The sequence below is a fragment of the Musca domestica genome, unplaced genomic scaffold, assembly GCF_030504385.1.
Source record: "Musca domestica strain aabys unplaced genomic scaffold, Musca_domestica.polishedcontigs.V.1.1 7, whole genome shotgun sequence".
NCBI lineage: Eukaryota > Metazoa > Arthropoda > Insecta > Diptera > Muscidae > Musca > Musca domestica.
The window spans coordinates 7,151,260-7,178,279 of record NW_026712383.1 but is presented as its reverse complement, the minus strand read 5'-3'; the positions used below and the strand labels follow the sequence as shown (position 1 = coordinate 7,178,279).

At 33.0% G+C, this 27,020-nt stretch overlaps 1 protein-coding gene across 1 annotated transcript in view; it reads left to right on the top strand.

Annotated features, from left to right (window-relative positions):
- LOC101901214 (protein obstructor-E) overlaps window positions 1-7,592 on the top strand; it is a 68,988-nt gene extending 61,396 nt beyond the window's left edge. Inside the window, exons 4-5 of the mRNA XM_005188598.4 lie at window positions 6,848-7,244; window positions 7,304-7,592. Of these exons, the coding sequence (XP_005188655.1) occupies window positions 6,848-7,244; window positions 7,304-7,451 (545 nt within the window). The 3' untranslated portion in view covers window positions 7,452-7,592. The remainder of the gene's footprint in view (window positions 1-6,847; window positions 7,245-7,303) is intronic.
- Window positions 7,593-27,020: the final 19,428 nt, after the last annotated feature.

Genomic DNA, 27,020 nt, shown 5'->3' with positions numbered 1-27,020 from the left:
ACATGACCGGCCACTACCTCACATGTAATTGGCTTGACCGGCCATTATCCCAGAGATAATGGGCCTGGTCTACCATTATCTCAAAGACAAGACATTGTATCATTATATCTGAGATAATATTTCTGACAGGATATTACCTAAGATTTAATTGAACTGGCCGACCATTATCCCAGAGAAATCGATTTGAGCGACAAATATCTTAGAGATAATTGATCAGAGCGTCTATTAGTCCATTATCTCTGAGTTAATGGCCGGTGAAGTCCACTATATCTACGATAATGACCTGTCATTAAAATGAGATAAAATTCTTGACTGGCCATTATCTCAAAGCTAGTTGACGGGTCCGGATATTTTCACAGTGATGATGGGCCTGATGGGTCATTATCTCAGAGATAATAGAGACAACCGGCTATTATCTTAGAGATAATTGACTTGATCGGCCACTATCTCGGAGTTAGTGGACCGAACGGCCATTATTTCAGAGATAAGGGACCTGACCGGGCATATCTCAGAGATTATGGACCTGACGGAATATTATCTTATAGATAAAGGACCTGGCCGGCCAATATCTCAGAGACTATGGACCTGACCGGTCATATCTCAAAGATAATGGAGCTGCCCGGCCACTACCACTAGAGGTAGTGGACCGAACGGTCATTATTTCAGAGACAATGGCCATATCTCAGAGATTATTATATATTATAATAGTTATTATCTCAAAGATGATGGACCTGACGTAATATTACCTCTTAGATAATGGACCAGACAGTTCATTATTTTAGAGATAATGGACCTGATCGGCTGATTGGCTGTTATCTCAGAAATAATTAACCTAACAGGCTTTTATCTCAGATATAATGGCTATTATCTCAAAGATGATAGATCTGACGTAATATTATCTAAGATATAATGGACTAGACCGTCCATTATCTAAGAGATAAATGACCTGACGAAATATTATCCCGGAGATAATGGAACTGACGGAATATTATCTTAGAGATAATGGACTTTTCAGGTCATTATCTTAGAGATAATGGACCTGATCGTCCATTGTCTCATAGTTAATGGACCTGACCGGTCATTGCCTCAGAGATAATGGACCAAACGGGCTATTATCTCAGAGATAATGGACCAGACGGGCTATTATGTCAGAGATAATGAAACTGACGGACCATTATCTCAAAAATAATCGACCTGACCGGTTATTATTTCAAAGATAATGGACCTGACGGACCATTGCCTCAAAGATAATCGACCTGACAGGCTATTATCTCGGAGATGATGGACATGTCTGGCTGTTCTCTTAGAAATAATGGACCAGACGGGCTTTTATCTCAGACTTAATGTTTATTATCTCAAAGATAATGGACCAGATGGAATATTATCTCATAGATAATGACTCCGACCGTCCATTATCGTAGAGATAATAGACCTGACCGGCATTATCTTAGATATAATGGCTATTTTCTCAGAGATAATGGACCTGACCGGCTATTATTTCAAAGATATTGAACCCAACGGACCATTTTCTCAGAGATAATCGACATTACCGGCTATTATCTCATAGATAATGAACCTGACTTGCTTATCCGGATTATCCCTAAGAATATGCACCTGACTGGCTGTTATCTCAGAAATAATGGACTTGTTGGGCTATTATCCCAGAGATAATGGACCTGGCCGTCCATTATCTAATAGATAATTTATCTGGCTGGTCATTATCTTACAGATAATGCACCTGAACAACCACTATATCAGAGATAATGGACTTGCAAAGTATCTCACAGATAGTGGACCTGACCGGCTATTATCTCAGGGATAGTGGTCATTAACTTGCAGGTTATTGATTTGACCGGCCATTGTCTCAAAGATAATGGACTTTACTGGCTATTATCTCAGAGATAATGGAAATGATCCGTCATTATCTAGGGTATAATAAAACTGCCAGGCCATTTTTCTCACAGATAATAGACTTGACAGGCAATTATCTCAGAGATAATGATCGTTTACTCGCATTCAATGGATGTGGCCGGCCATTATCTCATATCTAATGGACATGATCAGTCATTTTCTCAGAGATAATGAACTTCATTACCAGGATCTCAGAAATTTCATCTCCATTGTCTTCGACGTGATAGACTAACGGGTTCTTTAGCGAAATTTCTGAAAAAAGTTTTGAAGAAAAAATTTCCTCCAAATAAAATCTGTGGATTCTCTCATATCTAAGTATCAATACCAAACCCACCATCTTAGTTGCTCATTGGTTTATGGTCCTCTCGGGGGCGGAATGTAATTTATTGATGTTTGCTTAAATGTTCCAAAGTGGAAGGTGGCAGTTTGACAAGACGAATAGCCACTGGGGACATGTCGTCTGTTCATTAAGTAATGACGGTGGAAATTAAGTGGAGTTTGGCCAAGTGGAATATATTAGTTGATATTGAAACTCCAAATAAGCAGATAAGCTTCAAACTATCAAATGATTTGATAGAACGAAAAGGAATGATATCTGCATATCCTGTCAAAACCATTTTTCTATTAAAAATCAAACTTTACACTATTTGTTTCTTTCAATCAAATACACACACACATACATTGAAAATTCTTTCTTTTTCCCAAATCAAATAAAAATTCCCATTGGCCACAGAAGCCACTGACTGCTACAACTAACCGCAATTTGATATTTGCTTCTGCTTTCTGTCGTGGTTTTTTGACTGAATTCAGTAAACAACAGTTAGCCCAACAGCCAGTGCCGGCCAAGTAAGCAGGCAAATGACCGTCCGATAGACAGACTGACATACAAAGATACTGAACAACCATCCGACCGAACAACAAGCCATTCATCCGGATGTAAAAATGCCAAAAAACCAATTTCATTTTAAATATCTGATATTTGGTCTTACAGCTTTTAGAGATATATAAAATAAACTTCAATTAAATGAGAAACCTCAAAAAAGAGAATGCGGTGTAAAATGGAAGAACAGAAGAATAAGAAAAAGCAGGGAAGCAGAAGAAAACGCATTCATTTCTTGGCACTAAACATATTGGGAAGTGGAAAATTTCTTTTATTTTTTGTGTAAAGTAGGGAAATAGTTGAAGAAAGCATAACAATAAAGTTTGGTGAGAACTTATAGAAAAAATCCACAACAACAACAATATTGTGAGTTAAAATTTAAGCCATGCAAAAAATGGCTTCAATATTTTTTTTAGAGAGGCATACACAGAAGTTTCCAAGCAAAATATTAGGGATATATAAGGAATATTCCTTGCCATTTATTTTCCTTGTAAAGAGTAACGGATCATAAGATTTTCTAAATAAAAATTAAATAACAGTATGTAGTGGCATATCAATTTCTTTTGAAAAAATGTATGTATTACGGCAAATTTCTAGAGGATCTCCTCTTTAAAAATGTCAATTTTATGGAGAACATGTGGACTATAAAATTCTCCAAAGAAAATATATTCCATCGAACTTCGGCTTATATAACTCCCAATCTAAAGCTCCTTTGAAAATCAAATTTCATTTCAAAAATTAAAATTTCCAATACATTTTTCCTCGAGTGAATTTTTCCCAAAGTAGCTTCAATGTGTAGAGCTTACACACTGGACTGACAATATTTTCCGAGTATTTTTTCTCGAATAAATGTTTTGTTGATTCTCTTCAACGGCCACTTCACCATCGGAAAAAATAACAAACATTGTAGTTTCAAAACCATTCAAGTTAATAACATAAATTTGGTTACTTCACAATTACATATGCAACATTTTATGTGAAACATTAGAATTTTTTTCTCTTGTAGTTGTTGTTTATGATATTGGCCAAGAAGCATACTAGTGTTCTTTGCCAAGAATCACATAAAAACCCAAAAGTATTGAAAAGAATTAAAGTGTAATACCATATTAAAGAAAGATATGTAAATTTTAATGCAATATTTCTAAACAATATCTATGAAAAACATGTGCGATCCATAAAATTTCCTGAAAAAAAACAATAGGTTCCACAAAATTGTATACAAAATATATGAGTCTCACGAGATTTTCATAAAAAATCTTAGTTCCTATACCACATTTTGAATAGAAAATCTTAGGTTCCACAAAATGTTACAAAATATACTTGGGTTCTACAGAGTTCTCAATGGAAAATCTTGTGGAACACAAGATTTTCTATAGAAAACTTTGGATTCCACAAGATGTTCTATAGAAAACCATGCGATCTACAAGATTTTCTATAGAAAACCATGCGATCTATAAGATTTTCTATAGAAAAAATTGGGTTCCACAAGATTTTCTACAGAAACTTTTGTGATCCACAACATTTTCTATAGCAAATCTTGCGATCCATAACATATTTAATAGAAAACCTCTTGTTCCACAAAATTTTCTATAGATAACCTTGGGTTCCACAAAATTTTTCACAAAAAAAACTTGGGTTTCACACGATTTTCTATATCGAAAAACTTGCGATCAACCAAATTTTCTATAGAAAAGTATGTATACCACAACCTTTCCTGTAGAAAGCCCTGGGTTCCACAAGATTTTCTATAGAAAACCTTGGGTTCCACAAGATTTTCTATTGAAAACCTTGGGTTCCACAAGATTTTCTATAGATAACATAGATAACATCTTGTGGATCGCAAGGTTTTCTAGAGTAAACATTGTGTTCCACAAGATTTTCTATAGAAAAACTTGCCTTCCACAAGATTTTCTATAGAAAAACTTGCCTTCCACAAGATTTTCTATAGAAAAACTTGCCTTCCACAAGATTTTCTATAGAAAAACTTGCCTTCCACAAGATTTTCTATAGAAAAACTTGCCTTCCACAAGATTTTCTATAGAAAAACTTGCCTTCCACAAGATTTTCTATAGAAAAACTTGCCTTCCACAAGATTTTCTATAGAAAAACTTGCCTTCCACAAGATTTTCTATAGGAAAACTTGCCTTCCCCAAGATTTTCTATAGGAAAACTTGCCTTCCCCAAGATTTTCTATAGGAAAACTTGCCTTCCCCAAGATTTTCTATAGGAAAACTTGCCTTCCCCAAGATTTTCTATAGGAAAACTTGCCTTCCCCAAGATTTTCTATAGGAAAACTTGCCTTCCCCAAGATTTTCTATAGGAAAACTTGCCTTCCCCAAGATTTTCTATATGAAAACTTGCCTTCCCCAAGATTTTCTATAGGAAAACTTGCCTTCCACAAGATTTTCTATAGGAAAACTTGCCTTCCACAAGATTTTCTATAGGAAAACTTGCCTTCCACAAGATTTTCTATAGGAAAACTTGCCTTCCACAAGATTTTCTATAGGAAAACTTGCCTTCCACAAGATTTTCTATAGGAAAACTTGCCTTCCACAACATTTTCTATAGGAAAACTTGCCTTCCACAAGATTTTCTATAGGAAAACTTGCCTTCCACAAGATTTTCTATAGGAAAACTTGCCTTCCACAACATTTTCTATAGAAAAACTTGCCTTCCACAAGATTTTCTATAGAAAAACTTGCCTTCCACAAGATTTTCTATAGAAAAACTTGCCTTCCACAAGATTTTCTATAGAAAAACTTGCCTTCCACAAGATTTTCTATAGAAAAACTTGCCTTCCACAAGATTTTCTATAGAAAAACTTGCCTTTCACAAGATTTTCTATAAAATTTCAGAAGATTTTTTATAGAATATTTTGGGTTTCACAAGATTTTTTATAGAATATTTTCTATAGAATATCTTGCGATCCACATTATTTTCTATGGAAAACCTTGTGATCCACAATATTTTCTATGGAAAACCTTGTGATCCACAATATTTTCTATGGAAAACCTTGTGTTCCACAATATTTTCTATAGAAAACCTTGGATTCTACATGATGTTCTATACCGAAAACACTGCGATCCACAAGATTTTCTATAGATAACCTTCAAAAGCTTGCTTGCACAGGATATTCTATAGAAAACCTTGGTTTTCACAGATTTTCTATGGAAAACATTGTGTTCCACAAGATTTTCTACGGAAAAAATTGTGTTCCACAAGATTTTCTACAAAAAAAAACTTGGGTTCCACAAGATTCTCCACAGTAAACCTTGCGATTCACCAGATTTTCCACACAAAATATTGGGTTCCACAAGATTTTGCATGGAAAACCTTGTATTCCCCAAAATTTTCTATAGAAAATCTTAGGTTCCACAAGATTTTCTATATCGAAAACATGGGTCCCACAAGGAACCTTGCGATCCAACCTTGTGTTCCCCAATATTTTCTATGGAAAGCCTTTCGATCCACAAGATTCTCTACATCGAAAACGTTGCTATCAACAAGATTTTCTACTAGAAAACTTGCGATCCACAAGAGTTTCTATAGAAGATTTAGCGATCCACAAAAACCTCCCAATTCACAAGATTTTCTGAAGACAACCTTGCGATCCAAAAGATTTTCTATGCAAAAATTTGCAATTCACAAACTTTTTTATTGAAAAGGTTGTGGTTAAAACGCATTTTTAGATTTTTTTTTCTATTGATTGCAGTTGCCATCGATGAATTCGAAAAACTGTCTCCATGTTAAAAAAAATAATATTTTTTACATCTTGTTGTTGCCATATGTATGTATGTCATCTGTTAACTTCCCAGATTTATGATATTACAGAATATGGTAGCCTTTTTCATAATTGAATTTTCATGTAAAATTGAAACCGGTTTTTTGTCCAAATAAAACTACTATTATTGAAAACTTTATTTTGCATGCATTTTTACTTGTTGTTATTGTCAACATCTTACATATTGCACCCCCCACTATGTAACTGTGGCAAAAATATTCCATGAATATTACATCCCTTTTAACGCTTTTGGTGTGTGTGTTTTTTCATAACAGAGGAACCACAACCCACCCAACATTGTCCCCGCAAGAATGGCTATTTCGGTCATGAGAAACCTGGCATTTGTGACAAGTTCTACTACTGTGTTGATGGCCAATTCAATATGATCACCTGTCCCGCTGGTTTGGTATTCAATCCCAAGACTGGAATTTGCACCTGGCCCGATGAGGTTGGTGTCAGCGGTTGCAAATCGGAAGATATCTTTGAATTTGAGTGCCCAGCTGTCAACGAGACCATTGCTGTGACCCATCCCCGCTATGCCGATCCAGATGATTGCCAGTTCTTCTATGTCTGTGTAAATGGTGATACACCACGTCGCAATGGTTGCAAGTTGGGTCAGGTGTTCGATGACACGAAGAAACATTGTGAATGGGCTCGTTTGGTGCCTGAGTGGTAAGTAGTTTTGGAACGAAGCAAATTGTGTTGAAGCTTGAAAAATTATCTATTTTCAGTGCCGATTGGTACAAGGATCGTTTGACCGATGCCGAATTGGAGGAATTGGAAAATCCCAAACCCAAGGAAAAGAAGAAGCCCCAACGTACACGTGGCCAATCGAGACGTAAGCCAGTCCAAGTCGAAGAAGACGAGGAGGAAGAGTAGAAGCAGTACTTTTTAACTTTTGTAAAGACTGCAGCTTTTAAAGAAACGCTTAGCTTTAAGTTTTTATAAAAAGAGAAAAAAATAATTATTTTTGTATAAATTTTTGAAATGTTTAGAAACAACTAAATTTTTTTGTGAATAAAATCAAAATTTTACAGAAAATATAAATATCTACATAACATGAAAGATTTCAAAATTGTGGAAATTTGGAAAAAATTATCCTAGGGTTTTAAAAATATGTTTTCGTAAGATTAGAACAGTTCTGGAATTATAAAAATGGTTTTGCTGAAGATTATTATGGTTTATTCTGGCGATTATTATGGTTTACAACACTCGTGAATTTGTAAAAATTGTTTTCTAAAGATTATAACAGTTTATAACAGTCATGGGTTTATAAAAAATATTTTTTGAAGATTATAACAGTTAGTAAAATTCGTGGATTTATAAAAAATAATTTTTCCAAAGATTATAACAGATTATAACAGTCGTGGATTTATAAAAATTATTTTTCTGAACATTATAACAGGCGTAAATTTATATTTTTTCTGAAGATTATAACTGTTTTAGTTTTTAGACTGTTTTACAGTCGTGGATTTATAGTTTCTTTTCTGAAAATTAAGACAGTCTTAGATTTATAAAAATTATTTTTCTGAAAATTATAACAGTCGTGGATTTATAAATTTTTTTCTGCAGATTATAACAGATCTTAGATTTTTAAAAACTATTTTTCTGAAGAACATAACAGTCGTGGATTTATAAAAATTATTTTTCTGAAGATTGTAATAGTCGTGTATTTATAAAAATTATTTTTCTGAAGACTATAAGAGTCGTGAATTTATAAAAATTATTTTTCTGAAGATTATAACAGTCGTGGGTATATATAAAAATTATTTTTCTAAAGATTATAACAGAAGTGGATTTATAAAAATTATTTTTCTGAAGATTATAACAGTCGTGGATTTCTAAAAATTATTTTTTCGAAGATTTAACAGTCGTAGATTTATACAAATTATTTTGCTGAAGATTATAACAGTCGTGGATTTATACAAATTATTTTTCTGACGATTATAACAGTCGTGGATTTATACAAATTATTTTTCTGACGATTATAACAGTCGTGGATTTATAAAAATTATTTTTCTGATGATTATAACAGTCGCGGATTTATAAAAATTATTTTTCTGAAGATTATAACAATCGTGGATTTACAAAAATTATTTTTCTGAAGATTATAACAGTCGTGGATTTACAAAAATTATTTTTCTTAAAATTATAACAGTAGAGGATTTATAAAAAAAAAATTCTTAAGATTATAACAGTCGTGGATTTATAAAAGATATTTTTCTGAAGATTATAACAGTGTATAACAGTCGTGGATTTATAAAAATTATTTTTCTGAAGATTATAACAGTGTATAACAATCGTGGATTTATAATAATTATTTTTCTGAAGATTATAAAAGTGTATAACAGTCGTGGATTTATAAAAATTATTTTTCTGAAGATTATAACAGTGTATAACAGTCGTGGATTTATAATAATTATTTTTCTGAAGATTATAACAGTGTATAACAGTCGTGGATTTATAAAAATTATTTTTCTGAAGATTATAACAGTGTATAACAGTCGTGGATTTATAAAAAATATTTTTCTGAAGATTATAACAGTGTATAACAGTCGTGGATTTATAAAAAATATTTTTCTGAAGATTATAACAGTGTATAACAGTCGTGGATTTATAAAAAATATTTTTCTGAAGATTATAACAGTGTATAACAGTCGTGGATTTATAAAAAATATTTTTCTGAAGATTATAACAGTCGTGGATTTCTAAAAATTATTTTTTCGAAGATTTAACAGTTGTAGATTTATACAAATTATTTTGCTGAAGATTATAACAGTCGTGGATTTATACAAATTATTTTTCTGACGATTATAACAGTCGTGGATTTATACAAGTTATTTTTCTGACGATTATAACAGTCGTGGATTTATAAAAATTATTTTTCTGATTATTATAACAATCGCGGATTTATAAAAATTATTTTTCTGAAGATTATAACAATCGTGGATTAATAAAAATTATTTTTCTGAAGATTATAACAGTCGTGGATTTACAAAAATTATTTTTCTTAAAATTATAACAGTAGAGGATTTATAAAAAAAAAATTTCTTAAGATTATAACAGTCGTGGATTTATAAAAGATATTTTTCTGAAGATTATAACAGTGTATAACAGTCGTGGATTTATAAAAATTATTTTTCTGAAGATTATAACAGTGTATAACAATCGTGGATTTATAATAATTATTTTTCTGAAGATTATAACAGTGTATAATAGTCGTGGATTTATAATAATTATTTTTCTGAAGATTATAACAGTGTATAACAGTCGTGGATTTATAAACATTATTTTTCTGAAGATTGTAACAGTGTATAACAGTCGTGGATTTATAAAAATTATTTTTCTGAAGATTATAACAGTGTATAACAGTCGTGGATTTATAAAAATTATTCTTCTGAAGATTATAACAGTGTATAACAGTCGTGGATTTATAATAATTATTTTTCTGAAGATTATAACAGTGTATAACAGTCGTGGATTTATAAAAATTATTTTTCTGAAGATTATAACAGTGTATAACAGTCGTGGATTTATAAAAATTATTTTTCTGAAGATTATAACAGTGTATAACAGTCGTGGGTTTATAAAAATTATTTTTCTGAAGATTATAACAGTGGTGGATTCATAATAATTATTTTTCTGAAGATTATAACAGTTGTGGATTCATAATAATTATTTTTCTGAAGATTATAACAGTTGTGGATTCATAATAATTATTTTTCTGAAGATTATAACAGTTGTGGATTCATAATAATTATTTTTCTGAAGATTATAACAGTTGTGGATTCATAATAATTATTTTTCTGAAGATTATAACAGTTGTGGATTCATAATAATTATTTTTCTGAAGATTATAACAGTCGTGGATTTATAAAAATTATTTTTATGAAGATTATAACAGTCGTGGATTTATAAAAATTATTTTTATGAAGATTATAACAGTCGTGGATTTATAAAAATGTATTTTCTGAAGATTATAACAGTCGTGGATTTATAAAAATTATTTTTATGAAGATTAAAACAGTCGTGGATCTATAAAAATTATTTTTATGAAGATTATAACAGACGTGGATCTATAAAAATTATTTTTACGAAGATTATAACAGTCGTATATTTATGAAAGTTATTTTTCTGAAGATTATAATAGTCGTGGATTTATGAAAATTATTTTTTTAAAAATTTTAACAGTCGTGGATTTATATAAATTATTTTTCTAAAGATTATAACAGTCGTGGATTTATATAAATTATTTTTCTAAAGATTATAACAGTCGTGGATTTATATAAATCATTTTTCTAAAGATTATAACAATCGTGGATTTATATAAATTATTTTTCTAAAGATTATAACAGTCGTGGATTTATATAAATCATTTTTCTAAAGATTATAACAGTCGTGGATTTATATAAATTATTTTTCTAGAGATTATAACAGTCGTGAACTTATAAAAAAAAGTTTTAAGAGGATTATAACAGTTAATGACAGTCGTGGATCTTAAAGACTACTTTTTGTAAATTATAACAGTTTATAACAGTCGTGAATATATGAGAATTGTATATTTTGAAGATTATAAGAGTGTATAACAGTCGTGAATTTATAAAACTTATTTATTTTCAAGATTATAACAGTGAATAACAGTAGTGGATTCATAATAATTATTTTTCTGAAGATTATGACAGTTTCTAAAAGTCGTGGATTTATAAAAATAATTTTTCTGAAGATTATGACAGTTTCTAAAAGTCGTGGATTTATAATAATAATTTTTTCTGAAGATTATAACAGTTTCTAAAAGTCGTGGATTTTTAAAAATAATTTTTCTGAAGATTATAACAGTTTCTAAAAGTCGTGGATTTATAAAAATCATTTTTCTGAAGATTATAACAGTTTCGAAAAGTCGAGGATTTATAAAAATAATTTTTCTGAAGATTATAAAAGTCGTGGATTTATAAAAATAATTGTTCTGAATATTATAACAGTTTCGAAAAGTCGAGGATTTATAAAAATTATTTTTCGGAAGATTATAATAGTCGTGGATTTATAAAAATTATTTTTCTGAACATTATAACAGTTTATAACTGTTGTGGATTTATAAAAATCATTTTTCTGAAGATTATAATAGTCGTGGTTTAAGAAAAATTATTATTCTGAACATTATAACAGTTTATAACAGTCGTGGTTTAAGAAAAATTATTTTCTGAAGATTATAACAGTTTATAACAGTCGTGGTTTAAGAAAAATTATTTTCTGAAGATTATAACAGTTTATAACAGTGGTGGTTTTAGAAAAATTATTTTTCTGAACATTATAACAGTTTATAACAGTCGTGGATTTATAAAAAATATTTTTCTGAAGATTATAACAGTTTATAACAGTGGTGGTTTTAGAAAAATTATTTTTCTGAACATTATAACAGTTTATAACAGCCGTGGATTTATAAAAAAATATTTTTCTGAATATTATAACAGTCGGGATTTATAAAAATTTTTTTTCTTCAGATTATAACAGTCGTGGATTTATAAAAAATATTTTTCTGAATATTATAACAGTCGTGGATTTATAAAAGTTATTTTTCTGAAGATTATAACAGTCAAGGATTTATGAAAATAATTTTTCTGAGGATTTTTTTAGTAAAATTTTTCTAGTAATTATAACAGTTTCTTAAAAAATCCCCTAGTTTTCATTAATTTCCCCACTTATCCTTCTCATTTCAATGTCTTGTTCAGAATTGTGATTTTTAAATTAAGAATTTAGCACTAACACCATCATTGTTATGATTTTATTAAATTTCTCCCGATTTCCATGTCACTTAGTAGAAGCGTAGGGAAAAACTTTTAAAAATTTATCTTAACTGCAACAACAATTTTCACATTAACTGACGATCCCTGCAATGATGTTCTAAATGTTTAATAGTTGCATATTCTAAGACATTATTACAGACATCAAAGACCACAAACGAGAAGAGATACAATGAAATGCAACTTAACCATTCTACCAACCAACCGACCAATACACCCACACAATCTGAGGATAACAGCAATGAAATAACTAAAACGCACACACACAACAGTTGTTCGTTACATCAAAAGTACTTGCACAGTTGGATCGTTCCCAACCTCAACTCCCCTGCTGGTTACAACTTAGTGGTCAGCTACCATATGACGTAAATTTGCTGTTTGTTGCTGTTGCTGCTTCTTAAATCCAATGGTTGTTTTCTTTCGAAACATTCATAAAATCGCTTTAATATTTTTTCCTTTTAGTGAAGATAAGCTATGTGGCGTCTTCGGAAGTAGTTTCGATTTGTTTTGCATTACCCTAAGCCACACGGATGAGTATGTTTATTTTGGCTCAAAGTTTTGAGACTCATTGAAGTACCACTTTTTAATCAAAATATACAAAAACGGAACCAAATTTGAAATATTTTCTGCTAACATATAGATTTATAGTATACAATTATAAAAGAGGTATATAAAGGGGTAGCTAATAGAGAAAGGAAGATTATTACGGATATAAATATTACATCGTGCCAGATTTGGAGTATATCGACTACTTCCAGTTCCTTATATGAGATATGTGCAACTTTTTGGAAAATGTGGAAATATGCGTGACGTAACAGATATAGCGAACCGAAGTATTCCATTTTCATACTTCATCTAATACTGATAAAAATATTGGTATGTGTTTGAAATAAATAAAATTTAGATCCAATTTTATGCGAAATCATAAATTACATATTTATATCAGATTTCTGGTTAAGAAAAATATTTATATATAAGAAGTAGAAAAGAATCGCCGAATTGTTTCCAAAGTTATTGACAGATATAAGTATTGGAAATTGTAACCCCAAAAGGGGTTAGCAGATGTATATCATCTTCACAACAGATCTTTGTGTTAGCAAATCTGTTGGTATGAGGGTAATTTGAGGAGATGAATGGATGTATTTGGATGCTTATTTCGCTTTCTTTGAACGGTTTGTTTTTCAAAATCGTGAACGCTCTATGGGGGAGGTACTAAAAAATGGTAAGATCTCTAACATTTTTACAACATATCTTGTGTTGATGGAAATATTGAGATGTACCAAGTCTAGATGGGATCGGATGTTAATTTCGCGTTTTATGAAATTTATGGAACTTTATTTTGATAAGAAGGAGTAGACCGATATATTCCATCTTAACAACATATTTTGTGTTAGCAAAAATGATTGTGTGCACGAAATATGAAGAGAACCGGAAGCTTATTTCGCATTTTTTAATCGTTTTGGTTATTCAAAACTTTGACCCTTTGTGAGGGAGGTACCAGAAGGAATGGTTCGATCTCTACCATCTTTATAACAGATCTTGTGTTGATGGAAATATTGAGAAGTGCCAACTCTGAGCTTCATGAATATTCAAAATATTGACCCTTTGTGGGGGAGGTACCAGAGGGAGTCGACTGATATACTCCATCTTCACACCAGATCTGAGGTAAATAAAAACATTGTGATATGTGTAATTTGAAGGATCACATACATCACATTTTATAAGAGTTATAACTATTCCAAATTTTGACTGGTTGTAAGGGAGGTACATGATCGAGAGGACCGATACTGTCCATTTTCACATCGATGGACAATATCGGTCCACTCCTTCTGGTACCTCCCCCACAAAAGGAGGAAATTTTCAAAATAAAAATAAATATTTTCTGCACACAAAGAGAAAGGATAATCCGATTTTGCTTCAACTTTGCGAATCCTAATATTTGCATCAGTGGTAGGTCAGGTGTGAAAATGGACAGTATCGGTCCACAACATCAAGCAATTTTGATCTTTGCAACGTAGGCGTAGACAAAATCGACAATTTTTGTAGCAAAATAGTCCTTAAGAAATATACTTGGTTAAATAAAAACAAGTAAGCAAAGGCTACAGTCGAGGGGGGCCGACCGTTGAATACCCTACAACACTATAATAAACGATACAGTTTATATAGGCAAGATACTCGAAAGAATTCCACAAGATATTGTAACAAATAATAAAAGAAAACCATCAGGTTTCGTTCTCTAATTTTCGAATAATAGCAACTTTAACTAATTTGCTCATTTCCAATTTATTGGAAGATGTTGCACGTAAATGGTCTTCCTAGATCTGGAACCAATATTTCCCAAAGACCTATAATCTCTCAGAAGTGGCAAAAGATTAACATTTATTATTGGCTTTTGACTAAAACGCATCTATATGAGATACAGACATTTGACTATATTCGTTAACGAAATAGTCAGAAGTGCGTCTTTCCTGTATTTGTGAATTCTAGAAAAATCTCTGGAATGGACATTTTCGTATTTTGTCATAATTTCATATTTTGTCTTACGACCTGCCGACAATTTTGCAGTTTTTTGGTCCATTTCAACCCCTAAATATATGGCGATCATCTCCAAAAAGAGTAGGCTTCTATTCTGACCCTCATCTTATCCCCATGCAAAATTTCGTAAGGATCGGGCCATAAATGCGATCTGTATATGATATTCTGATATCCTAACTACTTAGTTTTGTTAGCTGTAGAAATATTACCAAATGTTTAATTCAAAATGAAAATATGCCAAAAATATGACAAAACTGAAAAAATATGAGAAAATTTTACAAAATCAATATTTTCATCTTTAGAGAGATATTTTTATGCGATTTTTTTTAGACGTTTTTTCTTTCCTGCCAAGAGGCTATTCTGAATTAATGAGAACTGTCGAAATCAGTTCAGCCGTTCTCGACATATAAGGGATCTTTCAAGCATATCTTCTTTGATAGACATATATATCGAACATATTTTGCTATATATCTGATTTGTTGGATGTTAACATCAATGTAAAGGTCAGAAGTAACCTTGTCATAGCTTTGTGATTTCGCAGGGATTTAAAATATTCGCGGTTTAATGAAAAATGTTGAATTTTTTCAACACAAAATATATGGTCTATTTTACCCGCTAAATATTATCCGATGACCACCCAAATTGGTAGGCTTCTTCCCCGTCCTAAACTCTAGCTACATGCGAAATTCGGCGTCGATTGGTCTATAATTGCGACCTGTATAGCTACTGCAAAATCCGACATTTTTTCAGTATTTGGTCCATTTTAACCCCTAAACATTTGGCGATCATCTCAAAAATAAATAGGGTTCTATTCTGACCCTAGCCCCACCTCCATTCTAAATTTCGTGAAGATCGGGCCATAATTGCGACCTGTAGAGTGATTACAAATTAACATGGACAGACGGACAGACGGACGGACGGATATACATAGCTAGATCGACTCAGCTCGGCGAGCTAGGAAGATCCATATATACTTTCCTATGTGGGAAACCAATATTTCGAGGTGTTACATAATTTTTGGCCCAATCAAACTTATAATACCCCCAACACATAGTGTTGTAGGGTATAAAATCTGCAACAAAGCCAAATGGCATAATTTTTACATCTTTTTAAATTTTATTGATGAAAGCAAAAAATTTCAGAAATAGCATCAAATCTTAGAATAAGTTGAGATTTGTTCGAATTGGTCACCTTTGGCACGAATTATTGCCGAAACCGTCACAAGCTGCCCGAATTTTGCCCTGCGGTATTTTGACCCATTCCCAGCGAAGCGCATGCTTGAGCTGATCGACACTTTGGTATTTTTTAGTGCCAACCTTGCTTTCCAAAATACTCCAGACACAATAGACCAACGGATTGGAATCCGGAGATTTTAGTGGTCATTGTGCGCTGGAAGTGAAGTGATGATCCCCATTTTGTAACCATGCTTCGGTGGCGCGTGCTGAGTGCGATGGTGCTGAGTCCTGTTGGAATGTCCAAAGACTGCAGTCAAAATGTTTGCATGCCCAATGCTTTAATACACCCTCCAGAATATTTTCGCGATAATATTCCGCATTTACTCTGATGCCACGTTCGATTAATACGAGAGCGCCAACGTCTGTTATGGCGGCCACACTATCCCCCTGGCCAACGCTTGAGTTCTGGTGGCCAACCGAAGCTGTTTGTTTTCCATCAGGAATAACTTTTTTCCTGGAAAATTCTCACCAAAATGCTTTTGTACGCTTGTAAACAATATAATGAGCTGTCACTGGAATATTTTTAACAGCTGTCGGACGAGTGACTTACAGATGACAGCAATTTAAAGTTGGTTGCGGTTTTTTCATCTCACCCTGTATAGTACATGATTTTGAAAAGAAATGTTGACTTTTCATGCAGTTTTCGCGGTTTTCAATTACTTATTCAAATTCAATGCAACAAGTTGATTGTTTTGTTTGTTTGTAATTCTGACATTACAACCAAACAGGCAGACCTCTATACTTGCAAGTTTTTCAAAATTAGCCTACCTTGCCCTATTAATAATTCAATATTTAGAATATTTAAAAAAAAAATATTTATATATTTTTATATTACAACGGTTAGAAAAATTCGGTTTATGCCATCTTAGTTCTTTCCATTTTCACTTTTTGCTTTCGTATTGAGCATGGTCAAGATTTGCGGGACCTCTACTTCTTGATTTCATAATTTTTCTCATTCGTTTGAGACAGTTTCTTTTAATTTTTTCTTTGTTGCTATATCGCCAATATACTGGGGGTTTTTCAGGACCCAAGTATTGTAATTTTGGCGTTGTCTAATTACACAATTTCAACTTTTATGGTTTTGCTCACTACACGCATTGCATTTGTGGCTGTTGCCAATACGTGGCTTTGTGTCTCGATTTTTAGTATTAGAACTTGCCTGTCTAACCGCCTAGAATTCCACTTTCGAGCACCTCCTCGCATCTTTCGTGCTGCATTTTCCAAAGACTTCTTCACCACATGCCCTCATTTGGAGTATGTACTCTTGTTTTGAAGCGAGTTGCTGCAGATATTTGGGTTTTGTCATTGATTGACATGGTTTCTTCTGTTTTTATGGCTACTGCCGGTAAATTCACTGGCGTACGCTTGGTTCTTGTTAGTGAAGAAAGCCGTTTCTTTTGGGTTTTGATTTTTTGACATCATTTTCTGTTGTTGGGTCTCAACTTAGAGTCGTTATCTTTACTCGTAATGCAGTTGATTTTGGCCGAAGGGAGGTCCTCACTCGAATGTTAAATCAAGGCATTATTGGCGCTTTTGTTCAGAGCCAAGTCGGGATAATATCATCAGAATCTGCAAGGCCAATTTAATGGCGACGAAAGAAAGGAGCGTTCTCTGAGTCCTCGTCAAGGTATAAATGAGACGGATAGGAGACGTGACATTAACCCGAGAGCCATTTCGATGAAACTACCCTTTCACCTACTGAGGTTACAGACTGCCGCGTCTGTCAGCCTGAGGCAAACAAATATAAGTATGAATTTATTTGTCTGTATTCATGGACATGTCATCGTAGTTTGATTGGGATACCACGGAGGCATCACTATCTCCGTAGTAGGATGCTAAAATATACGAGAGGGTCCGTTCGCCATGTCGTGAAAAGCTTTGTCGGGACTGCTTATTGATTCGCATCTAATCTACATATCTGCAGACCATTCAATTATCCACCTCCTACTGGATCCACCATAGAGGCTATGAGGTTGGAGCTCTACGCAATAGTTATAAAAAAATAAATAGTAATAAAACATAAATGCGACATCATATTATTCAATGCATTTTTTTATCCCTAAAAGTATGCTACATTTATTTACTTTAAATCCCTTCTTATCGATTGTTTGGTTATCGCAACTCTATAAAACCATTTCCCCTCTACTTCGAGACACATCCATTCAACGGAATGTGTGTGTAAATTTTCGCCTGCATCAATATATTAAAGTATTATTTTAAAGTGCAACAATATTTTTTCGCGTGTTTTCTTTTACCAAAATTGATTTTATTTTCCCAGTAAATGGTATTGATTGCAGTTATACATTTTACAAAGAAACTACCAAAGAAATCAAAATGAAAGTTAAGTGCTTCAATTGTAATGACGATAACCTTAAAAGTCTTGATAGATGTTATTGGGGATTATAAGAAATGCAGTTATTTGGGCGAATTTAAAGGAAATGGATTTTCTTAAAAATATCTTTTCGAGGACGGAACGACCTTCAAAATTGGATTTTATGAATAATAGTTTTTTAAGGACAAAAAAAATCAAACGTGGACTTTTTAAAAAAATATTTGTAAAGGATCAAGAGACCATAAGGTGGTCTTTTTTAATAATATTTGTCAAGAGATAATCAAACGTGGATTTTTTAAAGGATATTTTTGAAAGACCAACAGGCCATCAAACGTGGATTTTTTAAAGAATATTTGTCAAGGATCAAGAGACCATCAAACGTGGATTTTATCAAAGAATATTTGTCAAGGATCAAGATACCATCAAACGTGGATTTTTCAAAGAATTTTTGTCAAGGATCAAGATACCATCAAACGTGGATTTTTCAAAGAATATTTGTCAAGGATCAAGATACCATCAAACGTGGATTTTTCAAAGAATATTTGTCAAGGATCAAGATACCATCAAACGTGGATTTTTCAAAGAATTTTTGTCAAGGATCAAGATACCATCAAACGTGGATTTTTCAAAGAATATTTGTCAAGGATCAAGAGACCATCAAGGATCAAGATACCATCAAACGTGGATTTATAAAAAAATATTTGCCAAGGATCAATAGACCATCAAACGCGGATTTTTTAACAGAATATTTTTCATGGATCAAGAGGCCATCAAACGCGGATTTTTTAAAGAATATTTGTCAAGGATCCAGAAACCATCAAACGTGGATTTTTTAAAGAATATTTGTCAAGGATCATGAGACCATCAAACATGGATTTTTCAAAGAATATTTGTCAAGGACCAACAGACCATCAAACGTGGATTTTTTAAAGAATATTTGTCAAGGATCATGAGACCATCAAACGTGGATTTTTCAAAAAATATTTGTCAAGGACCAACAGACCATCAAACGTGGATTTGTTGAAGAATATTTGTCAAGGACCAACACACCATCAAACGTGGATTTTTTAAAGAATATTATTCAAGGACCAACACACCATCAAATGTGGATTTTTAAAGAGTATTTTTCAAGGACCAACAGACCATCAAACGTGGATTTTTTAAAGAATATTTTTCAAGGACCAACTGACCATCAAACATGGATTTTTTAAAGATTATTTTTCAAGGACCAACAGGCCATCAAACGTAGATCTTTTAAAGGATATATTTCAAGGACCAACTGACCATCAAACGTGGATTTTTTAAAAAATATTTTTCAAGGACCAACTGACCATCAAACGTGGATTTTTTAAAGAATATTTTTCAAGGACCAACTGACCGTCAAACGTGGATTTTTTAAAGAATATTTTTCAAGGACCATCTGACCATCAAACGTGGATTTTTTAAAGAATTTCGTTCAAGGGCCAACTGACCATCAAACGTGGATTTTTTAAAGAATATTTTTCAACGACCAACTGACCATCAAACGTGAATTTTTTAAAGAATATTTTTCAAGGACCATCTGACCATCAAACATGGGTTTTTTAAAGAATATTTTTCAAGGATCAACATACCATTAAACGTGGATTTTTTAAAGAATATTTTTCAACGACCAACTGACCATCAAACGTGGATTTTTTAAAGAATATTTTTCAAGGACCATCTGACCATCAAACATGGGTTTTTTAAAGAATTTTTTTCAAGGGTGTTTACTCAACGATCACCTAAATTGTATTAATTTTGCCTTATTATTGGTATAAAGATTCTTTGTTATAATTTTTTATCAATTCCTTGTTCAACAATTATTTTTTGCCTTAGATTTTTTTCTCCCTTTTCTCTATCCTTACCCAAAATCTTTAGACATTTTCTCTTCTCAATTTTTGTCAGTCTCTTTTTGCTGAAAGAAAATCCAATTTGCTTTGTCGGTAATCCAAAGTTATTAAATAAATTTGTTCTCAATAAAAAAGCCATTTGCTGGTCATGTCTCAAAAGTTGCAAAACTGCAGTTCATCTTGGGATAAATTAATTTATTACCTTTTAGTCTACAGTTTTATCCATAACGAAAATTTTTTTTTTATTTTATTTTCTTCGTGGACATTGATGATAAAGTGTGTAGTAGCAAAAAAATTACAATGACCTTCATTATTCACTTTTAAGCTGCTGTTTGGGGTAGCTAATATTCTTTGTAGGCCCCAAAAAAGCAATGTAATTAATTTCTTTAGATCATTATGGGAGGTGATTATCATACATCTTTGGCGAACATTGATTATGGATATAATTAATATTATTTTAGTTTTTTCCTTCCCTTTTTCGTGGAATGTAGATACAAAGAAAAAGAAAATTTATTTCACTTTTGCATACGACAAAGACTGAAACGTTTTTGAAACACAAAAACAAAATAGGTTAACTTTTCATTTAAAAAAAAAAATATAATTTTTTTTATCATTTTATTATTTATGTTTCCGCATTCATTTGCCAACAAACCATTCAGGCGTTGTTCAAATCCAGTTTCAGTTTTTTTTGGTCCATTTCTAAACAAATGTTCTACTAATGTGCAATAATGTTGGTTTGTTGGTGTGCATGTATGTGTGTGTGCGGTATATGAGCTTGTATTCTATGCTGCTAAAAATTTCAAAATCCATTAAATGCTTTTAAACCACAATTTAAATGCCTTTTGTCGGTTTTCCAACCAAAGACCCAGAGTCAGATTCAACCAGACCCAATCCTGCTGACCAATATGCTAACACAACTGACAATGTTTACATTGGTTTCCATATCGTTTTAGTTGATTTGTTGACAATGCAATATTTAGTGTAAAAGGATACACGCTACAGTTGGTAATTGGGAATAAATTTGTGGGGAATGTTTTTAAATAAAAACCGAGTCTTACCATTACACCCTCTATTAAAAGATAAGGGAGATCAATATTTGGGATCTCCTATGTATGAACGTCGGGTGTGTACTAGTAGTAGACAAGTAGTACGGTTGTAGTTGTAGACGATTTGAAGGTAATAGGGGTTGCTGGAGTTGAGAGCTATTTGTAATACAGTTCGACTCTATATGGAATCAGCAACTGAATAAGGGAGCGTTGGGTGTAGATACCCTGGTCGTATAACATGAAACTCGTTACATCGGCGTTCGGGTTTCTATAGCATCACTAACCCGCTGTGTTGATAGTCGTTCGAACTGTTTGGTTCACTACAAATGATTAGACTATTAATATTTAGACTAAGTTATGATGAAAACCGTTGCAGAAACGAGCTAAAACTTAAGTTGGAACAAGGAACTAAAGACACTTCACAATATGAATTACGAAGCAGAAATCTCAGAAAAACTTCTAAGGAATGCTTGGGCCGTGTCTTCTTATTTGTTTTTTTATTGCTTTTTTAAAATGCGTTCGTCAAAAATTCAGTTTTACAGGGACGGATAGGGTTCTAATCAAGAAGAGCTCGGCAGATTTCAGGAGAATCGCGTACCCATAGTGGCCGATCTTGAAAAAAACTCGTTGGTATTTTCGCCCACATTTTAGCGTCAGCTGCAGTGTAAAGGGTAACTGAAAAAAATGTACGCTGGGTCGGTTTAAATGTTTGATGCTTTGAGAAATCTGATATCTTTAGAGATGAAAAGAGGTAAATCGAGAAAGAAGCAATATCCAGAGGCCAAGAAACATTTAACCAGTCTTATGGACCGCAAGCTATATATTCCGTTAAATTAATTGAACATGCTGAAGAGTCCATTCCTCTGCTAAGAAATCTATGAGATAGAAGAGAAAAATTGAAATCTCATAGGCTATAAATACCCCTACCGCATCTGGAACCAATTTGTGCCAAACGCCTAACCCCAAGGCCAACAGACCAGGAAAATCAAGCTCTTTTACACAATAAACCATTACCACCCTTTATTGGTGAATATCGGCGATAGTCTGTAGCGGCAAATCCAGTTCAGTCTACGGAATATTTTTTTTCGCGAAAAACGGAAATTCCAGGAAAATGCAATTGGGGGTCATCTGCTGTGAAAACAAGAATTTCATAGACTTCATTGATATGGCGGCCTCTGAGAAGGTAGTGTCCTGGTGGATGTATTCTAAATACAAATGTAAAAATTCATTTTGCATATAACTTCAACGTGATGTGTAAACTAGCCCTAATAGAGATCAATCTCTCGTCATAGACTGAAGAGTGTTGCAAAGTAGTTTTTTTTCCAGATCTTCGTTAAGTGAATTCGTCAAAATTCTCTACAAAAGCACAATGCTAAAAAGGCTCGAACCTGAATGGGATAGATTCTTCACTCCCGACAGAAAAGATAAATTCTTTATAAATATTACAATTAAGTGTTTTGGTCAGCTCTGCTAGAATTGTGGATGAAAGACTTATTAAATTTTAGCCAGTGAGCAGCAGAATATACAACAGCGACTTTCAAATTTAGCAACCTCTAAACTGGCATAATTAGAAAACATTCTTTAATATGTATAACAGGTCGGTGTTTTTATTTGTAAGTCAATAAAGGTGTAAATAACATAGAAGTGCAAGAGCAGCAGCCTGAAACTACACGCCATGCATGAGATGAAAAAACTGCAATCAACTTCAGACTTCTGTCATTTCTAAGCCACTCGTCCGATAGCTATTAAAATTATTCCAGTTACAACTCATTATATTGTTTACAGGCGTACAAAAGCATTTTGGTGAGAATTTTCCGGAAAAATAAAGTTATTCGTGATGGTATTCAAGCGTGATAGTGTAATTTCTTTATATTTGGCTGGAAAACCACAAGTGGCTATCGTTGGAACACTCCAGCATTTAAATGTGAATAAATCTTTTGTGTCTCGTACAATCGCTCGGGCTACCAGTAGCCCGACGTCAAGGAAGTGGACGGAAGAAAACAACAACATCAGCAGAAATGTTTCGAAAAGTATTGAAGCCACTTGATCTAAGCCCGCGTCACAGTTGCCGAAAATGTCTCGTGAGCTGAATATATCGCAATATTCCATTCGGCAAATTTTGAAAAATGAACCATTGAATTTCCAAAAAGTTCAAGAACTTACACCACAACATAAAGAAAATAGACTCAGAAGAGCTTGGTCGGAAGTGGTGAAAAGCCGAATTTGAATTTTCTCCGTTGAGAATACATTCGTTGTCCAGCAGTTTGTAAACAAACACAATGATCGTGTTTACTTGCCAAAGAGGTCAGCTGAAAATGTGCACCGTCGGTTGGCCACCTGCAACCAAACGCCGGCCATGGTTATGATGTGGGCCGCCATAAGAGCCGATGGTCGCTCTCCGCTCATATTAATCGACCGTCCGAATAAATATCGAATATTATCGCGAAAATATTCTGAAGGGTGTATTAAAGCCTTGGGCACACAAACATTTTGTCCGCAGACCTTGGACATTCCAACAGGACTCAGCACCATCGCACTCAGCACGCGCCACCCAAAAATGGTTACATAATGAAATTCCTTGCTTCAATTCCGCAATGGCCACCAAAATCTCCGGATACCAATCCGTTGGTCTATTGTGTTTGGAGTATTTTGGAAAGCAAGGTTGGCACTAAAAAATACCAAAGTGTCGATCACCTCTAGCAAGCGCTTCGCTGGGAATGGGCCAAAATGCCGCAGAGCAACATTCGGGCTGCGTGTGACAGTTTCATTGGCCGTTTGATGGCCATAATTCGTGCCAAATGTGACCAATTCGAACAAATCTAAACTTATTCTAAAATTTGATGCTTTTTCCGACATTAGCTTTCATTCAATAAAATTTAAAAAAAGTAGCAGGTACTGATCGATAGCTCTACACTGAGCTCAAGTCAAAATTCGATAATAAAAGAAAACAAGTAAGTTCGCCGTGCCGAACTTTTAATACCCTCAATTTCATTTAATTTCCTAAAAATTCCATCGAAAAATACCGCATGTGGTTCCGCATAAGTCCCGAAGTCGCATTCCTGCATAAGTAATTTTGTCATAGGCTGTAGTACCGATTCCGAACTTTAAATACGAAATTTGAAGAAATTCCGTTAAAAATTATGCTCAAATCATCAAAGTACTGAATATCGGAGGGTACTGTAGTATAAGGGCAATACAATGTTGTGAACCTATATAGCCAATACTCTTCCAGGTGGTAAAGTACTCAGAAGAAACCTTTTTGTGGATTTCCAGAAAATTCCATTGACGATATCTACAATATCTAACGCGTATACACGATAACGTGGACCTATATAGACAATTCTCTTTTAAAGTGTAAAGTACTCAGAAGGAACGCATTTTGGTGATTTCCAGACAAATTAATTAAAATTGTGGCTACATCATCAACATACCGAATATCGGGAAGGACACTTATATGGGGGCTATACTATATGATCGACCGATATAGCCAACCTTCGAACTTGACTTGCATGCAGATAAAAGACTGATCTGTGCAAAATTTATACTTCCTTTCTCAATTCTAGCGTAGATACGACAGATGGACGGACGGACAGGACTAAACTGTCTTAGAATTTTACTCTGATCAAGAATATATAGACTTTGTTAGGTCTAATATTATTATTTTTATGAATTACAAACGGAATGACGAACTTAATATATCCTCTATACTATGGAATGGTGGAGGGTATAACAAGTGAAAAAGCAACTAAGTTCGGCCGGGTCGAACTTTTAATACCCTCCACCATTTGGAAGGAACTTGAAAAATACAACAAATTCCGAAAACTACCATTTAAATGAAAACCGTTATATGGGGACAATACCAAGACCTGCTTACGAAAAATGTTGTACCCTTTTCGAATGAAATCAAATACGAAATTTGAAATAATTTCAGTGAATAATGTCGCTAAAATCATATCGACTATCGGGAGGTACCCTTATATCGGGGACATACGAAAACGTATGCAGAAATTGTTTGTCATAGGCTGTATTACCCATTACGAACTTTAAATACGAAATTTATTACAATTCCGGTGAATAATGTCGCAAAAATCATGAAAATACCGAATATCGGAGGTACCGTTACATGGGGGCTATACGAAGACGTGGACATGCATACAAAAATTTTTGTCATAGCTTGTAGTACGCATTACGAACTTTAAATACGAAATTTGAAATAATTCCGGTAAATAATGTCGCTAAAATCATGAAAATACCGAATATCCGAAGGTAGCGTTATATGGTGGCTATACGAAAACGTTAACCGACCTATCTCTTATACGAGCGTAACCTGCCTACTGGTAAACTATGTATATATGCAATTTATTTTTATAATATGTGACATGCATTAGAAAAACAGTTCAGAGAGCTTGACAACAAAAAATCTGAAGTAAAAACCTAAAATCAATTGTTAGCAAATTGGACAAACTTTGGTCCCTGTTACCAATTACCTACTTAAACCTACCTATTCCTTACCTTCCATATCCAAGCCATGAGCAAAATTCACTTTTAGGGTGTGCAACTAATTCGACTTCGTTTGCAACTAAACAAAAAGACCCATCGTATACATCGCATTTTGACAATCATAAATTTGACATGCTGGCAACATTTTGTAAAAGTGAATAAAATTTCCAAACAAAAATTGAGAAAAAAGTAAATGAAATAAAAACACATTTAAAACAGTTCTTTCTATTTTTTATTACGTTCCCTAATAGCTTTTCAATACGGCTAAGAGTGCATAAATTCAGTGAAAATTTTTTTTTGGCTAATATTGATAATGGAATACTTTTTTATTTTGAAAGACTCTTAAACGGGCTGATGAAATTTTTGGCAATTAAATGGAAATTAAATTTAAAATAAAAATTTAAATTAACTAACCTGTGGGAAATCGATTTTAAATGATTTGAATAAATTAAAATCCATTTTATAAATTTAAAAATTACACAATTCTATTTGTGATAATTCAATTAAATATTTAAACTAAAATAAAGAATGCATTGCATGATTTGCATTTCTCAAAATATTAACTAATTGAATTGCATGACATTTTCATAATTATGAGATTTTTTAACTTTGAAATAAACCCGAGAAAAATTATTTGTTAAAAAACTTAGTCGAAAATCAAAAACGGATAGAGATATTGGATCATAATGATAGGTTATTGAGTTGTAATAAAAGCTTGATTCAATTCAAAGGATTTTTTTTACAAAAAAAAAAAAAAAAAAAAAAAAAAAAAAAACAAGTTAAAAAGCGGTAAGTTAGGCCGGGCCGGACTTTGAATACCCTCCACCATTTGGAACAAATTTAGAAATTTTCAAAAAAATCCGTTAAAATTTCTGTTAAAATCTTAAAAATACCGAATATAGCTCTTATATTAGGGTCTATACGACGACATGGACCTGCATAGTTAACTTTTGTCATAGGCCATTACAGTATTCAACTGCGAAACTTAAGAAAAATTCGGTGAATAATGTAGCTAAAATCATCAAAATACCGAATATCGGGGGGGCTATACGAAGACGTGTACCTCCATAGACAATTTTCTGTCTTAGGCTGTAGCATCCATTACGAACTTCAAATATGACCTAAAATCGT